The sequence below is a fragment of the Lissotriton helveticus genome, chromosome 12 (genome assembly GCF_964261635.1).
Source record: "Lissotriton helveticus chromosome 12, aLisHel1.1, whole genome shotgun sequence".
Lineage (NCBI taxonomy): Eukaryota > Metazoa > Chordata > Amphibia > Caudata > Salamandridae > Lissotriton > Lissotriton helveticus.
In genome coordinates, this window is record NC_136073.1 from 764,970,873 (window position 1) to 764,994,745 (window position 23,873).

General features: G+C 48.8%; 1 protein-coding gene and 1 pseudogene across 1 annotated transcript in view; one reads left to right on the plus strand and one right to left on the minus strand.

The window, feature by feature from the left end:
* Nucleotides 1–23,873, minus strand: part of CCT3 (chaperonin containing TCP1 subunit 3) — a 194,239-nt gene that overhangs the window by 17,364 nt on the left and 153,002 nt on the right. Inside the window, exon 13 of the mRNA XM_078670260.1 lies at nt 11,849–11,980. Coding sequence (XP_078526386.1) covers nt 11,849–11,980 — 132 coding nt within the window. The remainder of the gene's footprint in view (nt 1–11,848; nt 11,981–23,873) is intronic.
* On the plus strand, nt 3,446–4,417 carry LOC144798323 (melanocortin receptor 4-like; annotated as a pseudogene).

Below are 23,873 nucleotides of genomic sequence, written 5' to 3' on the forward strand. Positions count from 1 at the left end.
TGCCGTTGAAGGTCTTTTCGACGCTGAAGAAGGGATTCGAGGCGCCAAGCACGACGCCGATGGAGAGCAAACTGGGATCTTACTTGTGGATGCTCTCTCCTTCAGCAGTGACCTGCCTCTGGAGGAAGATCTTCTATCTGCCAGCCCATAGAGGCAAATTCTCTCTCTGCCCTTCAAAGTTCTTTTGAACAGGAGCTGGCAATGCGGGCAGGTGCAAGGGTCATGATCAGAAGGCAAACATAAAATACAGACCGAAAGAGTCTGTTTTTGCCTTCTTTTTGCCACAGGAGGGGCAAGGATCAAAAAGGGAAGGCATTTATGTGTGGAAAACAATGCCCAAACCCTTCAAAAACAGTTGAAAAGTACATCAACACAGAAAAACGTCGAAGTAAAAAGGTTTCACCTCAAAAGTGAGAGTAATTTCTGACTAAAATCAGAAAGAAGTAGAGCTTTAGAGACCAGGGTCCTGTCAGAAGGAGCCGGAAAGAACAACTGACCTAACGGTCACCCCTGAGGCATGATGGGAGCTAGGGGTCATGGCTGCCTTAAAGGCACGGTGCCAGTTTATTGTTACTGTTTATGTGGGTTAGCTTTTCAGCTTTCTACGCTGTTTTCTCTACAATGCAGCCTATGTGCTGACAATGTTTTCACTTTCCTTGCAGGACTACCTTTTCTGCTGTATAATAAAGCAGTTTTCAAAGGCTTTCTTTCTCCCTGCTTTATTGGAATGTATTTATGTGCAAAGACTTCTCTTGCAGCATTGTTCAGCATGTCTAAGGAAGGCTGCATTGTATGTTTTTATATATGTATATATATGTAGAACTACATATATGCTTTTCACATATATGATATGTGTTTCCGGGGTCCCACGCATGGGCGGGAATATTCATGTGCTTATGACTATGATGAGGATCCCCTGGAAGAGAACATAATCCTTTCTATTTGGGTGCTTAATGGGACCTGGTGGTGGGTCGGCACACCTCTTTAAGATCAGATATACAATTCTGGTAGGTTGAGGTATCCAAATTCTAAGACTTCTGAAGTCAAATTGAAAGACTGAGTTTCTGAGAATTTGGAATTGAGAGTGCCTTGGTTTTGTAGGAGGCCTGGCTTGGTGGGTAGCTTCTAGAGGGGTACTAGAGAGTCCTAGTAGTATGGATTACCAAGGATGAGGTGCCTAGGTTAGTGCTACCAAAATGAATGAGGGATGTTGGAGTCTTCTCAACACGAACAGTAGGAGTGGAAGATAAGTATAAGCAAATATTCCAGACCAATTAGTCCATAGTGCATTGCTTAGAGACCACAGGTGTGGCTGTCTGTGGTGACGAACAGATCTATCTATCTGAGGGAAACCCCCCCAACGGTGAAAGTACATGTGTAATACTTGGGGGTGGAGTTCCCACTCAGATGTGTTGATGCATTCTGCTCAGCATGTCTGCTAGATAGCTGTACACTCCAGGAATGTGCTGGATGAGTAGATTACTCCAATGGATTGCCCACATCCAGATGCTCTGAGCTAGTCTGGACAGCTGATGTGTGCCCCCTTGTTTCTGTAAATAAAATAGGGCAGTTGTGTTGTCTGTGCGTATCAAGACTGTTCTGAATGAGGGTGTGAAAAGCCTTAAGCGCGAGCTGGATAGCTAGAAGCTCCAGTTGATTGATAGGACAAATTTGTCCAGCAGGATTACACTGCCCCTGAACCATGAGATGATTAAGGAGTGCTCCCCAACCTGTGAGGGAGGAGTCTATTATGATGGTATCTTGAGAAACAGGGCCCAGGAAGGGCCACCCCTGCAATAAGTTGTATATATTCCACCACTGCAAGGAGCTATGAATGTGGCCCCACACCAGATCTTGTAGAGGACCCTCCGCTTGACTACTGTGCAGTTAGGCACTTTTGTAACAGGTGCATGTAAAGCCTGGCATGAGAGACTTCTGCTATGCAAGATGCCACCATCCCGAATAAGAGCATTACATTTTTAGGTCTCGGTAATATCCGGTCGGCAGACCGGAAGTCCGAGATTTAATGTTGTTCAGTAGGGCTTCAGAACCCGCCTCCCTGCCCTGTCTCTCCACCATTGGCTGGCTTCCTAAACGGAGGCCAGCCATTGGAGGAGAGAGCCATCCCTCCAAAGAAGCCCCGTCTTTTTCGGATTTGGGGGCGTGATTTTTTGCATTCTTTAGCCCTGTGACGTCGTCCGCCACTCAGGACAGCAAAACCACGCCCACAAATCCTCAAAATCCGGAAGCTTGTGTCCGCCATTTTCTATCCTTCGCAGTGAAGGTAAGCCCGTGTTTGTTTCCCTCCGTGCCTTCTTCCCCCTGTCTGTTTCCCGCCCTCCGTGTATTTGAGCGCCTCGGCTGCTCCTCCTTGGCTTCGCCATTCGCCGCCTCAGCTCCCTCCTCAGCTTTGGAGACATTTCAAACTTCGAGCAGAGCATCCCCAGCCGCGGCCACGGCAACCTCCGCAGCGGCGGTGGCAGCGGCAGCCAGCCCAGGGCCCGCGGCCTCGGCTACTCCTCCTTGGCTTCGCCATTCGCCGCCTCAGCTCCCTCCTCAGCTTTGGAGACATTTCAAACTTCGAGCAGAGCATCGCCAGCTGCGGCCACGGCAACCTCAGCAGTGGCGGTGGCAGCGGCAGCCAGCCCAGGGCCCGCGGCCAGAAGCGGCTCTTGAATGGAGGGGCCCAGCAGCCCCCGCACCCGGCCCTGGCCCAGCCCGGGGGGCTGCCCCTGGCAGCAGAGTTCCCCTGGATGAAGGAGAAGAAGTCAGCCAAGAAGAGCGCCCAGACGCCGGCCTGTTCTGCCTCGCCGTCCCCGTCGGCGCAAGCCTCGGCTGCAGGATCTCCTGAAGGTCGGTATCCTGGGAGTGGGTGAGCTCGGGGAGAATCCGGAGCCGGGCCTTTGTCTGAAAACCAGTTTCTTGCTGTGAGCTGTGTGATTAATACGCCTGTGGCAGCTAGCGCCTAACCATCTTCGAGTCTCAGACAGACCCTTCTCCAGATAGGGTAGATTAAGCTGAGGTGGGACGTCATTCTCATTACATTTATTTTTCTGCAGGCAGTACACTTCAAGTGGTGGACTCGCGCTGCTGGCTGGCAGAGCGCTTTCCAGGCAGACGACGGGGGCCGTGCGAGTGAGGGGACTGTATTCTCACAGAGGCGCTAGAAGGAGGTGCAGCCGGTGAGACCCTTCAGGATGGCGAGCGTGCAGCTGAGGGGGGCTACTGCTGAGCTGATGATTGCAATCAGAGTTAAGAGGTAGGAGGGAAGACCAAACGATAACGGGACTCTGAGTCATGTAACTTGCCTCACCAAGCTTTTTTTTTTTAAATGCGAATTCTATCATTTGGATGGCTACCTTAGCTGTTTTCTACTTTTGGCCGCGAGAGCTCCGGGCTAAGCACGAAACCCCGCTCACCTCACAGGATTACAACTAGATGAAATATGAACTCCTCTCTGTATGACGGGACGCCCCGTCTCTTCACTTCAGGAATCACAGTCGCGGGACGCATGTAGGGGGTACTAACGACTCCGCCGGAAAGTCACTATTCCGAAGGGTGCTACGAGCAACTGTTTGTGTCCCCCGAGGTGTTTGTGATCCTGGGCATAGTGAGCTTGCTGGAAAATATCCCGGTGATCATCGCGATCGCCAGGAACAAGAACCTCCACTCGCCCATGTACTTCTTCATCTGCAGCCTCGCCGTGGCGGACATGCTCGTGAGCGTGTCCAACGGGTCCGAGACCATCGTCATCAGACTCCTGAACAACACCGAGTCGGGGTCGCCCCACTTCACCGTCAACATCGACAACGTGCTCGATTCAGTGATCTGCAGCTCGCTGCTGGCCTCCATCTGCAGCCTGCTCTCCAAAGCGGTAGACAGGTACTTCACCATCTTCTACGCGCTACAGTACCACAACATCGTGACGGTGAAGCGGGCGGTCATCATCATCTCTTGCATCTGGGCCGCGTGCACCGTTTCAGGCATCTTGTTCATCATCTACTCGGACAGCACAGTGGTCATCATATGTCTCATCGGCATGTTCTTCACCATGCTCGCGCTCATGACGTCCCTCTACGTGCACATGAAACGCATTGCCATCTTGCCCGGCAGCGGCACCATCCGCCAGGGCGCCAACATGAAGGGCGCCGACACGTTGACCATCCTCCTCGGGGTGTTCATGGTGTGCTGGGCGCCCTTCTTCCTCCATCTCGTTTTCTACATCTCCTGCCCACAGAATCCTTACTGCGTCTGCTTCATGTCGCACTTCAACGTGTACCTCATCCTCATCATGTGCAATTCAGTCATCGACCCCCTGATCTACGCGCTCCGCAGTCAAGAACTGAGGAAAACCTTCAAGGAGATGATTTGCTTCCTAAGCTCCGTCGGGCTGTGCGACCTCCCGGGCAGCTACTGAACCAACAGAATAAGGCGCGCCTTACACATTTCTGCCATTGTCGTCCGGAAAAAGGCCTCCTGCTATTATCAGTGGCATACATTTGATCAACGCACTTTGTTGCTCGCGAAATCTACTTGTTCCAAACACATCAATTTTTTAAAAACATTTCTTGCAACAGGATCAAATTTTACATCCGGTGCAACACATTCACCAAAACACGTGAACGTGTATTTGCTCGCTATACCTTCTAATATGTATGCGGTGTTGAAATGCTGTCAGATTATTTTTTCTTTGAGGGTCGTTATTGGTTAATATTTGAAAGTATTTGTCTGTTCCCGTCCTCTATGTAGTGATGTGAAATGCTGTCTGACTTTTTTCTTTAGCCGATGGTTATTAGTTATGACTGAAATGGATTTGTCCGGCCCTTTAATCTGTATGGTATGCAAAGTCGGGTACCAAAATTGTCTCGAGCCAAGTTCCGGCGTAACCTAGACTTCCAGGATGTGCTGGACAAGCTTGCAGACATGGGGATTGCTATCCTCACTCTCTCTCTCTCTCACTACCTCACTCTCTCTTTCACTAACTCACTATCTCTCTAACTACCTCACACACTACTACACTATCTCTCATTCACTCTCTCTCTACCTCAATCTCTACCTCACTACTCAACTCCCTCTTTCTCACAGCATCACAATATCACTACCACAATAACTATCTCTCTAACACACTACTTCACAACTTCACTCTCTATCTCACTACCTCACTCTCTACATCACTACCTCACTCTATTACTATCTCTCTCACTGCCTCACTATATCACGACACGCTCTCTCAAATTCACTACAACACTCTCTCACTACATACTACCTCACTCTATTTCTATCTCACTATCTCTCTCACTATATCACGACACACTCTCTCTAAAGTTCACTACATCACTCTCTCACTACCCCACAACTTCACTCTCTCTCTAACTCACTACTTCACTCTCTCTCTATCTCACTACCGCACTCTCTCTCTATCTCTCTCTCAAATACACTAACTCTTTCACTCTCTCATACACTACCTCACTCGCTCTCTAGCTCACTACTTCACAACATTGCTCTGTTTCTATCTCAATACAGCACAACAACTCTCACCCTCACTACCTCATTCTCTCACTACCTCACTCTATATCTACCACTCTCCCACAAAACAAAAATAACTACATCACTACTCAAATTATATCTATAAAACTATCTCACTCTCTCTCTCACTAACTCTCTCCATAACATCACTCTATTTCGATATCACTCTCACTACCTAACTATAACACAAGTCACTCACTCAAAAAATAACTACAACACTCTCTCGCTGACTCACTCTCTATCTCACTAGCTCACAAGTTCACTCTCTCTCTCCAACTCACTACGTCACTCTCTATCTCACTAACTCTCTCTCTTTCTATCTCACTAAGTCACTAAGTCACTTTCACTCTCTTACACTACCTCAATCCTTCTCCATCTCACTACGTCACAACATCACTCATTGTTTCTATCTCCCTACCACCAAAAATCACTCCATCACTAACTCACTCTTTCACTACCTCACTCTCTGTCTCACTACCTCACTCTATCTACCTCACTCTCTTTCTATCTCACTAAGTCACTTTCACTCTCTTTCACTACCTCACTCTCTCTCTCTCACTACCTCACAAACTCACTCACTGTTTCTATCTCACTACCTCAGAACATCCCTCTACCTCACTCTTTCACTACCTCACTTTCTCTGTCTCTCACTACCTCACTCTCTATCTACCTATCTCTCACTACATAACTCTCTACCTCACTATTCCACTCTCACTATCTCACAACTTCTCTCTCTCAAAACATCACTACCTCACTCTCTCACTACCACTCTCTAGCTCACAACGTCACTTTCTCTAACTCACTACCTCACTCTTTCTATCTCACTAACTCACTTTCACTCTCTTTCACTACCTCTTTCTCTATCTCACTACCTCACAACATCCCTCTCCCTCACTACCTCACTCTTTACTACTTCACTCTCTCACTCTCTATCTACCTCACTCTCTCTCACTACCTCACTCTCTCTCTGCTAATGCAATAGGTATCACATATGCAAAAAAACAAAGCTAATGCCAATACAAATGACAATGCCATTTATTTAGGGATACAAAAAAGATAAAAAAATAATGAGCAATTCCAATAGCTCTACCTATAATATTGCCGAGACCATTGCATTGTAAATGCTTGTTTATTGTTACCTATCGAACGGAGTGGAAAAAAGACAGCATGTTTTGAAAAGCTTGAACCCTGGTTGGGTTGGGGTAAGCTTTTCCAACAGAGGAATCGAAGATCCCCAGAAAAGGTTCAAGATGGTACTTGGTCAAATGGATGGGAAAACCCTGGCTTTGCAGGGTGGCTATCGTGGTGTGGGTGTGAGCGAGACAGTTCCTGGGTTATGTCCTTGAACACCCAATCTTCTAAGGAAACACATGGATGCTGCTCCTCCGAAGAGTGGCCACCACGGCCACACATTTAGTGAAGATTCTCAGTGCAGTAGTAACATCAAAGCGAAGTACTTTGAATTGATAATGCTGTCCACTTACCATAAACTGGAGGTATTTTTGATGCACTGGGTTGATGGGCATGTGGAAGCAGGCATTCTTCAGATCCAGCGCTCTCATGACGTTTTTCTGCAATAGTGGTATGAAGTTCTGTAGAGTCACCATGTGGAAGTGTTCTGACAGAATGTATTTGTTGAGAGGCCAGAGATCGAGAAGAAACCTGAGGGAGCAGTCTTTCTTTGAGATAAGAAAGTATAGCGAGTATACACCCCTTCTGTGTTGTTGCTGTGGGACTGGTTCTAGGGCCCCTTTGTCCAGAAGAGCTTGTACCTCTTCATGAAGGAGGCACAAATGTTCTTCTGATAATCTGTGTGGACAAGGGGGAATGCTTGGTGGTGTTTGTATGAGTTCAGGACAATATCCCACTGTATGATGTCTAGAACCCATCAGTCGATTGTTATTTCTGACCAACGGGGCAGAAACCCCTGTAATCTTACCCAGACTGGTGTCTTGTGATCAGGGGAAGCTAAAGGGTATCACTGTTTTGAGGGAGTGGGTCCTTTTGGGGATGCTCTTTTACCTCTACATTTATTATTGTTGCCTCAGAATCCATCCCTGTAGTGACAGCTATTGATGCGATGGCCTGGCGAATGTTGTAGCGGATTCTGACCTGGGTGTCTTGGATGCCCCACGAAACAGTGCTAAAAGGAGCCTTGCGTGGGCAGTGTTTGGAAGGCATGTGGAAACCCCCACTTGTGGAAGTAAGGGAGGAGGACTTTGGGATGGAGTTCCCACTGGGTGGAGTGGTTGGCAAAATAACAGATGAACAGTGTGATGTAGAGCACAACGCTGAATGATCTGAGATGCACGCGATAATTAAGTGTGACCTCCCCCGTTTTTGTACACTGCTGTCATATTGTCCGTCTGGACTAAGACAACCTTGCCTTTTAGGTGAGGTAGGAAGGCTTTCAATGCTAGGTGAAGAAGAGCTTGAATCACTTGGTAGTTGATGTGGAGATCCTGATGTTTGGTGTCCTAGAGATAGTAGACTGAGATTGTGTAAGTGAGCACCCCAGTCTGAGTGATGCGACTGTGGTCAGGATGATGTGGGAAACTGGGTCGAGGGAAGGCCACCCTTTTAACAGGTTGTCTGTGTTGTGCATTCCAACACAGCAGAGAGTGACGAGTGCGTCTATCAACAATAGATCCTCTAACTGACCCTGTAACTGAGACTATTGTTGTGCTACACATTCCTGCAGCGAACGTATGTGTAAATGTGCATGAGGGATTATGGTGATGCAGGATGCCATAATTCTTAATAGGTGCATGAAAGTTCAATTGTTGATTCGGTTGGAACTGTGTTATTAGTGTTTGTAAATTTTGGACCCTGAGTGTATTGGAATAGGCTAATCCTAGTTGTGTGTTTAGGATAGCCCCTAGATACTGTTGAATCTGTAAAGGCGGAAGAGGAGATTTTTCTAAACTGATGGTGAAGCCCAGCTGAAATAGCAGGTTTATGGTACTTTGAGTGGGTGGTTGACACAGTGTTAGAGTACTGGTTTTCATAAGCCAATCATCGCGATATGGGAATACATGGATGTTTTGTGTGCGTATAAGTGCTGCTACTACTGCTAGGCATTTGGTGAATACTCGAGGTGCAGTAGTCACCCTGAACGGGAGAACTTTTCACGGATCATGTTTGCCTGCAATCACAAATCTGAGGTATTTGCGATGTGCTGGATGTATAGAGATGTGAACATAGGCGTCCTTTATGTCTAAGGCTTGAGAAAGAGCCAACTTGTTGCAGTAATGGAATCACGACTTGGAGAGAGATCACATAGAAATGCTCCCATAGGATGTATAGATTTAAGGGCCACAGATCTTCATTAGCTGTAAAGATTGGTTATTCTAGAGGATTAGGAAGTACAAGGAGTATACCCCTGATTTTGCAGAGGAATGGGTTCTACAGCTCCTTTGAGAATTAGAGCTTGAACTTCCTGTTTGAGGAATGTTTGGTGTGCCAGAGAGCCTGTGAGTGTGAGATGGAATGTTTTGCGGTGTGGTGACGAGCACTAGACAATAACCATGTTGGATTACGTCCTACAACCACTGATCCAATGTTATGGATCGGCAAATGGGGAGAAACTGTTGCAATCTGCCCCTGACTGGTGTGGAATGATCTGGGGAAGGAGAAATGAATCACTGTTTTGTGGTGGGTGCAGCACCACACGGACAGGGAAGCACCTTTTCCTCTACCTCTAGAGTTGTTGCCACTGTAGGTGCCCCTGTATTAGACTCTGGGAGATGAAGCATCAGAAGAGGTTGTGTTTGCGCCCACCATATACGAGGAGCGCCAAAACGTACCACAGGGACTTTGTGTTTGTAATGCACCCTTGGATTTTGCAGCCTCTGCTCTTTTTCATCTTCTCCAGAGCCCGCTCAACTTGTGGGCCAAAAATGTGTTGCTTATCAAAAAGGGACATTTAATAGGTTTTGTTGAACCTCTGGCTTAAAGCCAGATACGCGCTGCCAGATTTGTATGGGATGCAACAAAACGCTGGTATTTATGCCCCTTGCAGCAGTGTCTGCAGAGTAGCATCTAATGGAGATATTCAAAGGCAGCTTGCTTAATAAAGTAGCGTGGGTACACTCCGGGTGGTGTAACCAGGCGCTTTATAAATCATCGTCTTATTTCAGCTAAATGCTCTTGCCCTCTTTATGCTCCTCCAGGAAGTGCTCTACCATTTCGTCCCAGTGGGCACGATCATATCTGCCCAATATCTACATAGTGTTAGCAATATGCCAGTGATTGGCGGACTGCACAGCTACTCTTTTGTCAGAGGCATCGATGAGCTTACTCTCCTTGTCAGGATGTGTAATTAGAGAGAGAGGGGGAGAGAGATATATGTGTGGGTGTCTCGCTGTGTCTCAGCATACCCATGAGCATATGGAGATTGTGTTGCCCTTTGTGTAGTTGAAAGGGTTTCAAAAAGGAAATACTCTTCCATAGGCTCCTTTTGAATTGGCATCGACAGTAAGTTGCAGCCCTGCCAATAACCTCCTGATAAGAGGTGGGGTCATCAGTAGGAGATTACCGTCCAGGGTACAGGTAGGGATCAGTGTCCCCAGGAGAGTCAATATCGCGGGCAGACTAGGGGTCAGAGGGCTTTGGTCCATCAAAAGTATCATCCCGTCCTGTGCTCACCTGAAAATGAATGCGTGAATGTTGAGGAGTAATATCTAATGAATCACTTGTTGAATGAGGGGGACCTGGTGAAGGTGGTGGAAGAATAAATGGTGGAGGAGGAGGAGGAGGAGGAGGTGAGGCTGCTGTGAGACGGTGCAAGGGACTGGTGGCCTAGTAAGTCCTCTTCTTTTTGGATGACACCAGTTGATCAATGGACTCTTGGAAGGGAAGTTGGCGTTTTGATGGTACAAGAACCATTTTGGTCAAATTATGCCCAGTGTGAGGCTGTACAGGGATTTGCCTTTGGATGGGATAACGTTTGTTCCTGCAATATGTTGAGAATTGGCTCCAATGGAGTACCAGAGTCAGTTTGGAAATCTTCGAAGTCAAGCTGGATTTCTGTTTCGGTGCCTTAGTGGTCAATGCTAAGGATGAGGAAGATCGGCAGAGTCACTTAGTGATCAGCTTCAGGTGGAATTTTGTTGCAGAGCCCAAGGGTGGAGCATCAGACTCAGTTTTTCAATGCGGATCATGGCCTGCTGTCATTGGTGACCTGTGAGCTTGATGTTCAGTCTGAGCCTGATGTTTCTTCAGTGGCAGGCGGTAATGTCAGTACTCACGGTACGCTGGAAGGTCCTGCATCTGAATCGAAGTCAGTCAGAATCATCGACGGAAAAAGCCTCTTCCTTGACCGCAGAGGACTCATGGAGTTCCTCCTCCTCTTCAACATCCTGTTGTCCAAAGAGGTCGGGCTGATCTTCGACCACTCTCCACTGCATCTCCCTGCGACATTCCCTTCGGTCCTGTAAAATTTCCTTTAACTGAAAAGATCAGCAGACCATGCAGTCTTTGTTGTCAGGAGACAAGCACAGGTTGCAGACCGGATTAGGGTCGGTCCCCAGGTACTTTGTGTGGTACCTGGGAGAGAAGCGGATGGAAGTCTGTTCCATCAGAAGGGTATTCTAAGGTAGAACCGATAGGATGGAAAGATCTGCGCGAAAGGCCGCTGTTAAAACTCTACCATAGTTTTCTAGATTTCAAAACCCAAAAGGTGGAAACGAGAGGGTAAGGGTGAAATATGAACCAAAAGGAGTCCAAAACTGTCTTGAACCGGAAAGCAGTAATACACGTCCGAATCAGAGGGCGGAAAGTAAATCTAGCAATGAAGTAAATGCACATGCACACTTTTACCAAGAGGAGGATTCACTTTACCTTGTGACTCTAAAGACGTACTCTTAGAAAAACAACTTGCACACATCTGGGCCCAATATTAGATTGCAGGAGTATGCAAAGCATGCTTACCTACAGCCACACATGCTTGGAACACACAATTTCTCTATAGTAGCGAACAATGTATGCACATGTTATAAGATGTGTGCTACTCCCCCAGGACTACTTTCGTGGTTGGGCGAGTGAAGCACCCCTTAACACATCCATCCCAGATAGAGAAAAAAATACTAACAGCCATTCTTTTCGGGTGCCTTGCATGGTTAGGTTAGCCAGGCAGTATCAATGCCTCAGCAAATGTCTTTCCAGTTTAGTTTTGTCAGTGCCACGTCATGTGATTTGCTTTCAAATCACATCTATCATGCTAAGTATTATGACTTCCACGTTAATCTTCCATTTATTTGGTTAGCAGTCTTATGACACATTAAAAATCTTGACCACGAGGAAACCAGGTTGTTATCCTTACTTCCACTGCAGTTTTGTAGATTTGTAGTTTCACTGCTAGGGGCTCCCAAATTCCTAGTTCCTTCATGTCAGTCAGTGCTCCGGTCTCACCATTAACACCCCACGATTGACTTCCCTCTTGTGTATGCTTTGCCTATTCAAAAAAGTGAAAAGTATCATAATTACTACAAGAAGCACACTAACAAAATGTTGTACCACAAAATACATACAATGTTTAGATTGCTGAGCAGTCAAACGTTCTCAACATCACAAATGCCATGCCATTGGATCAGATTAGTAACCCTCCGATGCACAACAATAGCTATCAAGTATAGGAAAACGTGTCAAAAGTGGTATTGTGCGCACTGAATTGCTATACAGAATGAGCATGTTGTAGATTGTATTAATTTAGGAAGAAAAGCTGTGGGCTTGCCAATTAATGCATCAATCTCAGCTTCAGCATTTACCCAGTTTTAGCATACTGTTACAGATCTACAAAATCCTGTTTACATAAAACCAATATGATCCATTTTGAGAGGTACATCATGTTAGATGGCGCTTTAAGTTATCCTAAACTGAAGCAAAAATCGGGATGATTTGGCATTTAACATATATAGTTAAAAAACGGAAGATCTACGATTTGAGCCACATACAATACAGCTTGAAAAGGCTATAAAAAAGAAAAAAAAAAAAAAGAAAAATTGTCCCTTATGTAATGGGCCCATACAGAAGGGAATCAACATTGCTTCCTTCTTGTACCATTGGCAAACTCTTCACCAATGGGAATTAGTAGCCAGATTTTTCTCTTTTAACGTTTTGGCAAAGTATAACTATTCCACCATGTCTGACACACCTAACAAAAAAATTACTTCATTCAATTATAAAACCTGTTCCAAGCAGATGTTCCGATAGTTTGCATTTGGAGTGCGTTCATTTCTACATATACATCCTAAACCTTAAAAAAAGGTTAGACAGTCTCTTAAAATAGCAGCAATACCAAGCTATGCTTTACTCTGAGAAATAAAGCCAACATGATCCCTCTCCATAGAATAAGAACAACTTGGAATTTGTCTCGTGTGGAGCAAATGGGCAAATTCTCAGATTACAATGAGTTTCTTGGATAACACACAAAACCCTATATGGCTGCTTCGAAGACGAAGGCTTCCAGTTTGACAATACATCCAACTAGTGCATCTCTGACTTTGCATAAACTGAAGAAATCAGCTACTATGGCACGGTCAGTTTTGTGTTGCAGTACCCTCAGGAGTAGCTTTGGGAGTAAACAAATAAAAAAGGAACCGCTTTGTGAGCAGAAAGAAAACAGACTCATCAGCACTCCTTTGTCTACTACCGTTGGCACTCCTACCTCGATAAGACAATAGTCATTTCCTACTCCCTCAAGTGCAATAGGCTCTTTTGGCTAACAACAGTAGTGTTTGCTTTGCCATACTCAATGGTTAGGAACAGCAATTCTGCTTCTTGGCATGTCCTGGTGAAGAATGATCACAGCAAACAGAACTTTACATCTTCCATTTAAAGCAGAATGAAGACCTGCTGGGTAGGTACCTTGCTTTGCACATGATCATCCAAATTTGCTTGCCTAAATTAGAGAAATACAGGTGAGAGGCTGTATAGCTTAAAGGTAGTAGGCTGTGGTAAGGCACCTGTTAATGCCGCTTCAAAGACTAGTTCAGAAGTGAAACCATCATCCAGCACATGCCCGGACACAGTGAATTCCAAGAGAGTGGGTAGCCTATGTTGGAGATGTGTTCTTGGTCGTGGCTGGTCTGGCATCAGTTTGATAGCTGCCTTTTTAGAATTTACCCTTTCTTCCAAGAGTGTCTAATCTTCTCCCTTATCCTCCAGAAGGCAGACCTTGGTGTAACCAGGTTTCAAAACCAACTCAGAACTACTGCTGTGATGGAGTCAGACCTGGGCTGGTCTGAAGTATGCTAAACCTACGTAAGATGCATACTATTTCTGATCCATAAAAGGGATTCCAGCTTGCAATGTCCTCAGCAGTATCAGACCCTTCAGCCACACAGTCTAGAATAGTCTCCGACTTGACTGCCTTTTTGAATTGATCTCAAATTGTAAAGTGAGATGCTATGCTTTGCAAATCATAAAGCAACAAATTAACATGTCTTTGCAGATATCCAAGTATGAACTCATTTGGAACGTCAACCACAGAAAAGTGACAGAATCTTATTTGCAGTGGAGTATCAATCTTCAGTGCGGAGGTAGTGTGGGAAACTGAGTTTCTGCTAAGCAGGGTCCCAGTGCTCTTTGCCCAACACTAGTTAACTAGTCAATTGATCCCCAGTTGACCAGGCGGCCTTTAGCACCTCTATAAGTCGTTAGTAAGTGGTACCCCTGGTACCTAGGGCATAGGCACTAAAGACTGTCATTAAGAGCTACAGCATATATTGTGCCACTCTAAGAGACCCAATGATTCAAAAAGGGGGTGGTGATGAACAGAGTGCCTGAATTAAGCAGACCACTCTTACCCAGTCCAAAGATCAGGGCTTGATCCATCACCGTTTTTTAGCTCACTGCACCATCCCAGCTCAGAACTTGGCTATATGCAAATTAGTCTGTTCCTGTCCCAGTGCATGACGGGAACAGGGCAAACCAAACTACCAAGCCAATTCTTATACTGGGAAGGAAACAAGCTACCGGGGACCGGTTTCTGGCATTTCAGCCTCGTCGGCCCGGCTTGCTTGAATCCTGATGGTGCAATGAGCAAGGGACTCACATCTGAGTATACCCTTCCACGCTTATGGTGGACAAAATGATTCAGAAAAGGGGGTGGTGATGAACAGAGTGCCTGAATTAAGCAGACCACTCTTACCCAGTCCAAAGATCAGGGCTTGATCCATCACCGTTTTTTAGCTCACTGCACCATCCCAGCTCAGAACTTGGCTATATGCAAATTAGTCTGTTCCTGTCCCAGTGCATGATGGGAACAGGGCAAACCAAACTACCAAGCCAATTCTTGTACTGGGAAGGAAACAAGCTTCCGGGGACCGGTTTCTGCCATTTCAGCCTCGTCGGCCCGGCTTGCTTGAATCCTGATGGTGCAATGAGCAAGGGACTCACATCTGAGTATACCCTTCCACGCTTATGGTGGACAAAATGATTCAGAAAAGGGGGTAAGAGACCCAAGCACCAAACCCAGACAAACTGCCACTGCAGGCTGTGTGACAAGGTGCTCTAAATAGTGAAAACACGACATGGCACACACTGTGTGCCATGTTCCCTAACAAATAAGTTACTTACCTTCGGTAACTATATATCCGTAAGAAACATTAGTTAGTTATATTCCTTACCTTAGAATAAGCCCCAGGCATCAGACTGGATCTGGAAAATTTTGCGTAGCAGTACCCCTGCGCGTCTGTAGGCGTCGTCAGCGGCTCCGCATCAGTCGTCGTTGGCGCCGGGATGACGTTGGAGTACTTAAGACGCCGCCCTCGCGCGCTGACGTCAGTTCTTATACACAGCTTTTCCACGCCAGAAACGCAGAGCCATATTAAAAACCGACACTGGTGCCAAGAAACTAGGGCCCTGAAAGGGATAAACCGTAACCCTAGATATCGGTTCGCAGAACAGGGAGGATGGGTGGGGCGGTAAGGAATCTAACTCATTTTTTTACAGATATATCGTTACCGAAGGGAAGTAACTTGTTCATCTGAAAGAAACACGTTAGTTAGATTCCTTACCTTAGAATAGATACCCCAGCAATACCAACCCCGGTGGTGGGTCTGCGAACCAAGATCACACCAGAAAGTCCTGGAGAACGGAACGGCCAAAGAAGCCACGTCTCCGGACTTGGCTGTCCAGGCAGTAGTGTCTAGCAAACGTATGCAGCGAGGCCCACGTAGCTGCCTGACAGATGTCCTGCAAGGGGACTCCCCGACCCAGGGCAGTAGTAGCCGCGGCCAAAGTGGAATGGGCCCTCAGCCCTAAAGGAGGCTCCTTTCTCGCCAATGAGTAGCAAGCCTTGATGCACAAGACAACCCACCGAGAGATCGTCCGTTTGTGCACCCCCCGTCCCTTCTCAGCACCCACGTAACCAACAAAGAGCTGGTAATCCACCCGGAACTGGTGTGTGCGGTACAAATGGAATGAGAGAGCACGTTTTGGGTCCAGACGGTGGAGCCTCTCTTCCTCTTTCGAGGGATGCGGAGGCAGAAAGGAGGTGGGCAAGGTGATAGACTGCCCGATGTGGAAGGCTGTGACTACCTTGGGCAGGAAAGAGGGACGCGTTCTTAAAACAACCTTATCCGGATGGACAGAAAGGAAAGGAGGTTTAGAAGAAAGAGCCTAGAGCTCACTCACTCTCCTGGCAGAGGTGATGGGAACCAGGAAGACAGTCTTAAGAGTCAGAAGACTAAGAGGGCAATTGTGAAGTGGCTCGAAAGGAGCACACATCAAATAAGTCAGAACAAGGTTCAAGTCTCACTGAGGCATCACAAAAGGAACAGGAAGAAACATGTGAGTGATGCCCTTCAAGAATCTATTTACAAGAGGGGACTTGAAAAGAGAAGGCTGATCAGGAAGCCTTAAGAAGGCCGAAATGGCAGAGAGGTAGCCCTTGATAGTGCCCAGAGCAGAGCCATGCTGTGCAAGAGAAAGAAGAAAGAGAAGAACCTCTGAAAGGGGGGCGAAAGAGGATCCACAGCCTTTGCTATGCACCATGCCACAAACTTATTCCACCTGCAGGCGTATACCGATTTTGTGGAGAGACGCCTGGCTGCCAGAATCACATCGCATACTTCAGGAGGCAAGTAAAATGTCCTCAACTGTCGCCGCTCAATCTTCACGCATGGAGGTGGAGACTGGACAGGTTCGGGTGGAGGACCGTTCCCTGCTGCTGCGACAGAAGGTCCTCCTGAAGAGGTAGACGAATCGGGGGAATCTACTGACATGCTGAGTAGCTTGGGATACCAGTATCTTCGCGCCCAGTTTGGAGCCACAAGGATGACTTGGGATCGGTCGCGCCTGATCTTCAGCACTCTGGGCAGAAGTGGTATAGGCAGAAAGGCGTACAATAGACCGCAGCTCCACACGTGACGAAAAGCGTCTCCGAGCGAGCGCCGCCTTGGAAATTCCAACTCACAGAACTGATGACATTGCGCGTTCTCTTCTGTGGAGAATAGATCTAACCAAGGCTCTCCCCACTGCCGAAAGAGGCCTTGCGTCACGTCAGAGTTCAGACGCCATTCGTTATCCATCATGCACAGACGGTTGAGTTTGTTCGCCTTGGCGTTCAGGGAACCTGCCAGGTGTTGAACCACCAGGGTGACGCCCTGGTGTTCCAGCCACTGCCAGAGGCGCAGAGCCTCCTGGCAAAGGGTCCACGACCCCACCCCACCCTGTTAGTTGCAATACCACATGGCGGTGGTGTTGTCCGTGAACACCTGCACTACACTTCCCCGGACAGAGGGAAGGAATGCCTTCAGTGCAAGCCGGATCGCCCGCAGCTCCAGAAGGTTGATGTGGAGCCGGGAGTCCGCCGGAGACCAGAGGCCTTGCAGGACCACTCCCGCCTAGACCTCTCCCATATAGCCCCCCCAGCCCAGGAGGGACGCATCCGTCACAACTATGTGCTCCGGTTGGGGTAGGGAGAAGGATCTGCCGCTGACCCAGTTGCGGTCCGTGAGCCACCACTGCAACTGTCTCGCAGTGCCCTCCAAGATCCGGACGTGGTCGGACAAGTTGCCCTGATGCTGGGCCCACTGAAACTTCAGGTCCCACTGCAGAGCCCGCATCCGCCACTGGCGCGATGCACCACAAGGATGCAGGACGCAAACAGTCCCAGAAGCCGCAGCGCCAACCTGACCGAGACCCGGGATAAAGGCTGAAAGATCGGAATCAGAGCCTGAATATCCCGAACCCGCTGTTCGGGAGGATAAAACCGAAACTGCGCCGAATCCAGAAACGCTCCGATGAAGAGGAGCTTTTGAGAGGGACACAGGTGTGACTTCGCCACATTGATGGAAAACCCCAGCAAGTGCAGGAGGTCGGCCGTAGTCTGAAGGTGGCAGACGACTGTCTGGGGCGAGCCCGCCTTCAACAACCAGTCGTCTAGATAGGGGAAGACCGACACCCCTAATCTGCGCAGATGAGCTGCGACCACCGCCATCACATTCGTGAACACCCGTGGGGCGCTGGTAAGGCCAAAGGGGAGCATGGTGAACTGAAAGTGCTCGTGCCTACCATGAACGGCAGGTAACGCCGGTAGGCCGGCAGGACGGTAATGTGGAAATAAGCGTCCTGCAAGTCCAACGCTACCATCCAGTCTCCATGGTCTAGGGCAGCTAAGACCTGAGCCAAAGTCAGCATCTTGAACTTCTCCTTCCGGAGGAAGCAGTTGACGTTCCTCAGGTCCAAGATAGTGAGTAGGCCCCCTTTGCCCTTCTTGGGAACCAGAAAGTAGTGGGAATAGCAACCACACCCTAATTCTGGCCCAGGAACGTGCTTGATGGCCCCCTTGGCCAAGAGGGCCGATACGTCCTCTTGCAGAAGTTGCAAGTGATCCCCCGATGCGCAGTGTTACTGTGGTGGCATGGCTGGAGGGGGTCGCCTCGAAGAGGAGGGAGTAGCCCCTTCGGAGGATTTGCAGCACCCACCTGTCCGATGTGATGGTGCGCCAGTGGAGGTGGTGATGGCGAACCCTGGCCCCCACTGGCGTCAAATGGGCCTGAAAGCTCGGACTAGGAAGGCTTTGAGGCAGATGCTGCGGGGTGGATGTGGGCTGGCCTCGCCATTGTCCCCTGGCACCGCCACGCGGTTACCACGTCCGCTGCCGCGCTGGATGTTAGACTGTGGACCGTGGCTGGCAGGACGTGAATGGGCGCCCCTTCCTTGGCCACGAAAGGAGCGAAAGGCAGACTGTTGCTGACGCTGGCCAGAGAGGCCCAAGGACTTGGCCGTAGCCCTGGAGTCCTTGAAGCGTTCGAACGCATGATCTGCCTTGCCACCAAAGAGGTGGCTGCCATCGAACGGCATGTCCATGAGGGTGTTCTGGACATCAGTCGAGAAGTTGGCGGACCTCAGCCAGGCGTGGCGGTTAACCACCACCGTCGTTGACATCGCCCTGCCCAGCGAGTCCGTGGTATCCAGCCCACATCGTATGGAGTACCGCACTGCGTCTCGTCCCTCCGCGAGGGCTTGTGCGAGCTTCGCCCGGGCCTCCTCCGGGCACTGGCAGCACGGCCGCAACCGTATCCCACAGAGAGTGGGTAGAACGGCCCAAAAGGCAAGCGGTGTTGACTGACCGCAACCCACAACTGAGGGAGGAGAACAGTTTCTTGCCAAACTGTTCATACCTTTTGGATTCCCGATCTGGGGGAGCAGTCGGGAATGCGGATGGGGAAGTAGAGTCCTGGATAACCAGGCTCTCAGGGGTGGGGTTGGTGGACAGGAAGCTAGGGTCGCCCGGAGCTGGGCGTTGGCGCCTGGCGACGATCCTATCTACAGGGGCACCTATAGCAGGCCTGGACCAGGTGCCCAACAGGACGTCCATGAGAGCCTCATTAAACAGCAGTAGAGGCTCCGGAAAGCCTGTCTGCGGTTTAAGGACCTCAGTGAGGATATTAGACCGCACAGTTGCGACGGGGAGCGTAAGCGCCAAGGCCTTGGCCGCCCTCGTCAGCACCACACTATAAACAGCCCCCTCCTCCGTAGCCACGGTAGGAGGGGGAGACAAAGCCAGTGTCAGGTGAAGTTTCAAGACCACTGGCTTCCCCAGGCTCGTCTATCCAGTCCTGAAATGACTGACACTCCTGTGTCAGAGGGTCCTCAGACCCCTCCCAATCCCCCTCGTCCTCCATCTCCTGAAACTCCGGGTCAAAGGATGAAGCCGGATCAAAGAAGATTTGCTCTTCAGCTGGCATCGAATGCAGCGTCTGTCGGATCCGGACCGAGGGAGGGATCAGGGACGGCGCCGGGGGAGACACCCGGGAGGGGGGGGGGCGGGGCCGGAGGCTCTCCCGCGGAACCCGATGGAGGAAAGAGGGACCTCAAGGCCTCGATCCTCGATCTCCTCCAGCGTCACGTTCAGCCCAGGGACCGGCAGGTATGGAGCTGCGCGCGGCGCCTGGGGCTGCCGCGGAGGTGGTGTCGCCTGAACCCCCCCCCCCCCGACCGGGGGGGGGGGGGGGGGGGGGGGGAGTCGGAAGAGCGAGGTCATCTCATCGACTTCTTGTGCCTCTTACCAGAGGACTTGGAGCCCGACGAATGGTGACAACTCGTCGAGCTTCGATGACTGTGGCCCCGCGACCGGTCCCTCAACCCACTCCTGGACAGGGACCTGGAGCGGCGCGGGGCCGACTGCCGGAGCTCGAGGCGCTTGCAGGACCACTCCCGCCTAGCCTTCGGCGTCAAGGCCCGGCAGTCGTGGCACGACCGGTCGTCGTGGTCAGCCCAAAGGCAATAGAGGCACCGGCGGTGGGGATCGGTAACCGACATCAGTCGGTGGCAATCTTAACAGGGCTTGAACCCGGTCATCCCTACCGGCACCGAGAGTCGTAAAGACTCAAGAAGTGATCAAAAAGGATCAAAAAAGTTTAGTCAAAAAGTGACTAAGGTACTGCTTTCTCCGGACCTGCGCTTGCTGGCGCGCAAAAAAGAAGAACTGACGTCAGTGCGCGAGGGCGGCGTCTAAGTACTCCGACGACGTCATCCCGGCGCCAACGACAGACGCGGAGCCGCAGTCGACGCCTACCGACGCGTAGGGATACTGCTACACAAAAGTTTCCGGATCCAGTCTGACGCCTGGGGGTTATTCTAAGGTAAGGAATCTAACTAACGTGTTTCTTTCACATACTGCATGTAATATTTGTAAGTCACCACAACCGCAGGCCTTACAGCCTAAAGCAAGCTGCATTATATCACATGAGCACTTATCTGCATGAGCAGAAATGTCCCTGTGTAGGCCAGTTCAATTACTGATAGTACAAGTAAACAGGGAAGCCATCTTAAGGCATGTACTGGGCACTGGTCAAAACTAGTTTCCCAGCTACATAAGGTCTTCACTGAAACATATGAGGTTTGTTATCAAACAACTCGTATTAATAAACCCACACTGATTCCAGTGATGGATTTCTTAGTACAGGCACCCAGAGGATACCTTAGATGTACCCTCTAAAGGCTACCAGCCCCCTGGTGTGCTGGCTAACTGGTCCAGTCCAGCCTGCCACCACAGATGAGATTCTTACCCTCTAGGAGGTGAGAACTCTACTATGAGGACAAACAATGCCTGCTCTTGGGAGAGGTATCACCCCCTTCCCCAGGAAGGTTGGTAAATCAGCATATCAATACGTGAGGCTTCAAAGTTTTCTGTTGCCTTTGATATGAGACCCAAGCCTTTTCCCAGACAGCGAATGCCATCCCCTTCCCATCTGGCACGAGGACAGGCGGGAACATTTGCTATTCAAGAGATGTAGTGTGACCAGCTTGAAGTGAATAATATTTTAGAAATTCCACCATCTTGTGTGTGGTGGAATTAGGAACTCTGGGTCAGGTTGATGCCACCTCCCTAAAGGAAGTGATCTAGGGGGTATAGTGACACCAGGGGTTAGTAGCCCATTGGCACCCAACGCCCATAAATTAAGTATTTGGGGGACCCCCTTATACTAGGACTTCAGATTCCTACAGACCAAAAGAAACGGCTGCCAGTGCTTTGCAAATTACCAAAGGAACTCCCTTGGAGTAGAGGAGCTGCTCCCCTGCAGCCAGAGGCACCAAACAAACAAGACCTGGTACACCAACATGCTGCCTCAACGGGGACTACCGTCACAGCAGCTGCCCAGGAAGAGATAGTGCTCCTACAGGTCAGATCCATCCTCCCTCCAAGTGTTGAGACGCCAGGACCACACGAAGCCACACAACACCAATAAATGGGGTACTGGACTCCTTGCAGCAGCAAAGGCTTGTTGAGTCCAGTCTTGACACCAACGCAGAGGAAGACTGACCTGCACGTCAAGGGACTTCAGGGACAGTAAGACTCGCATTGAAAGTGGCCAGATGTCCTCTTTGCCACTCTGTAGAAGAACCAAAGACAAAGGGTGAGTCTGCGACCACCACCACATGTCTCAAAGCACCTAGTGACCCGCCCTCCAGAGCCCAAGTGCAAGGAAGTTGACTGTGCCCAAAGGGTCCTCAGACCTACAAGAGCAAAACCCATCCTCGGGTTTGCCCAAACTTGAATTTGTCACTGCCTGCAGCTTCTTACTGCAGGCCCCCTCCAACAGTGAGCGACTCCAGCACCGGATCTGACACCAAAAGACACCACTGCATCAGAGCCTCACAACCCAAGGAGAAGTGGACCAAAAGTGCCCCCACGTGCCCGAGCAACTCAAGAGTCTAGCCCCTCTGTGGGCTCCCGCGGACTGTCCCCCAGTCCCTGCCTACAGCCTCTTTGCAACCGAACCATTCTCCATTAAAGGTAACAGGACACTCCACGCTGTGACACACCTTTGCACTCAGGTGCCCTAGAGCCTCCCAAGGTAACCTGGACTTTGCCCCATACTCATTTAAAGTCCAGAAGAACAGTCCCATAAGTCACCGTTAAGTGCCCTAATGAAAAGGAAAATGCTAATTACCAGTATGCCTCTGTTCTTGGCATGTAGCGCTGCAGATCACACACTATGCATAGATCGCCATCTGGAGTTGGGCCCGGATGTTTGCAGTTTGGTATGGTCTTGGAAAGTCTTTGGAAGTCACAAGATCGGGGACTCCTCCTTTGGACAATAGTGCGCATGGGCATCGACTCCATCTTCAGATTGTATTTTCGCCAAGAAGGGAAATGGAGTATTGTGAGAACAGAAAGATGTCCATGTATTTTGTATCTAAATAAGATGATACAGGAACAGAAAGAGAGGTGGGTGGGCGTGTATGAATCTGCAGCTCTACATGCCAAGAACAGATGCATACTGGTAAGTAGCATTTTCCGTTCGAGGCATATGAGCTGCAGATCACACACTATGCATAAATTGCACAGCAATAACTGTCCTTTTAGCGGCGACGAGTATCTGTTGCAGTAGTTTGAAATAGTGTTTTGAGTACAGCCCACACTAGCTTGTTGTTTTGCTTGCACATCTACACAATAGTGTTTTGTGAATGTGTGCAGAGTAGACCATGTAGCTGCTTTGCAGATATCATCTATGGGAATGTTTCCTGAAAATATGCCTTGCAAGCTCCTATTTTGCGAGTGGAATGAGCTTTAGGGGAAATAGAAAGTGTACGTTTTGCCTTGTTATAGAACATTCGTATACATTTGACAATCCACCTTGCAATTCTAGACTTTGATATGGGATTGCCTATGTGGTGGTGAAAAGGAAACAAAAAGCGGTTTTGATTTACGAAAAGATTTTGTTCTCTCAATGTAGTAAAGAAGTGCTCTTTTTAAGTCCAAATTATGAATAGCTCTTTCTGCTACTGTTTGTGGTTGCGAGAAAAAGGCTGGCAACTCTACAGATTGGTTGAGATGGAAGGGAGTAATAATCTTTGGAAGGAATTTAGCGTTGTTCTGAGAACCACTTTGTTATGATGGAGTTGTAAGAATGGTTCTTGAATAGTTAGTGTGCCTGCAGCTCACTGATTCTTCTGAGAGATGTGATAGCTTCAAGGAAAGCAACTTCCCATGTAAGAAATTGTAGCTCACATTTATGTAGAGGTTCAAATGGAGGACCCATTAATATAGTGAGGACGCTGTTTAGATTCCATACTGGAGAGGGTGGTACCCTGGGAGGAATTATTCTTTTGAGGCCTTCCAAAAAATGCTTTAATGGCAGGTACTCAAAATAATGAGAGATGTTGTCTATTTTACAGGAAGGCTGCTATGGCAGCGAGATGTAACCCGATTGATGTGCAAGCTAGATTACAGTTTTGAAGATGTAGTAGGTAACATATGATGTTTTGAATAGACTCATTTAGAGGATTGACGTTATTGGTACAGTATATCACAAATCTTTTCCACTTGGCTGCATAGCCGGCTCTAGTGGTGGGGCGTCTAGCTTCTTTGATTATATATATACACAATC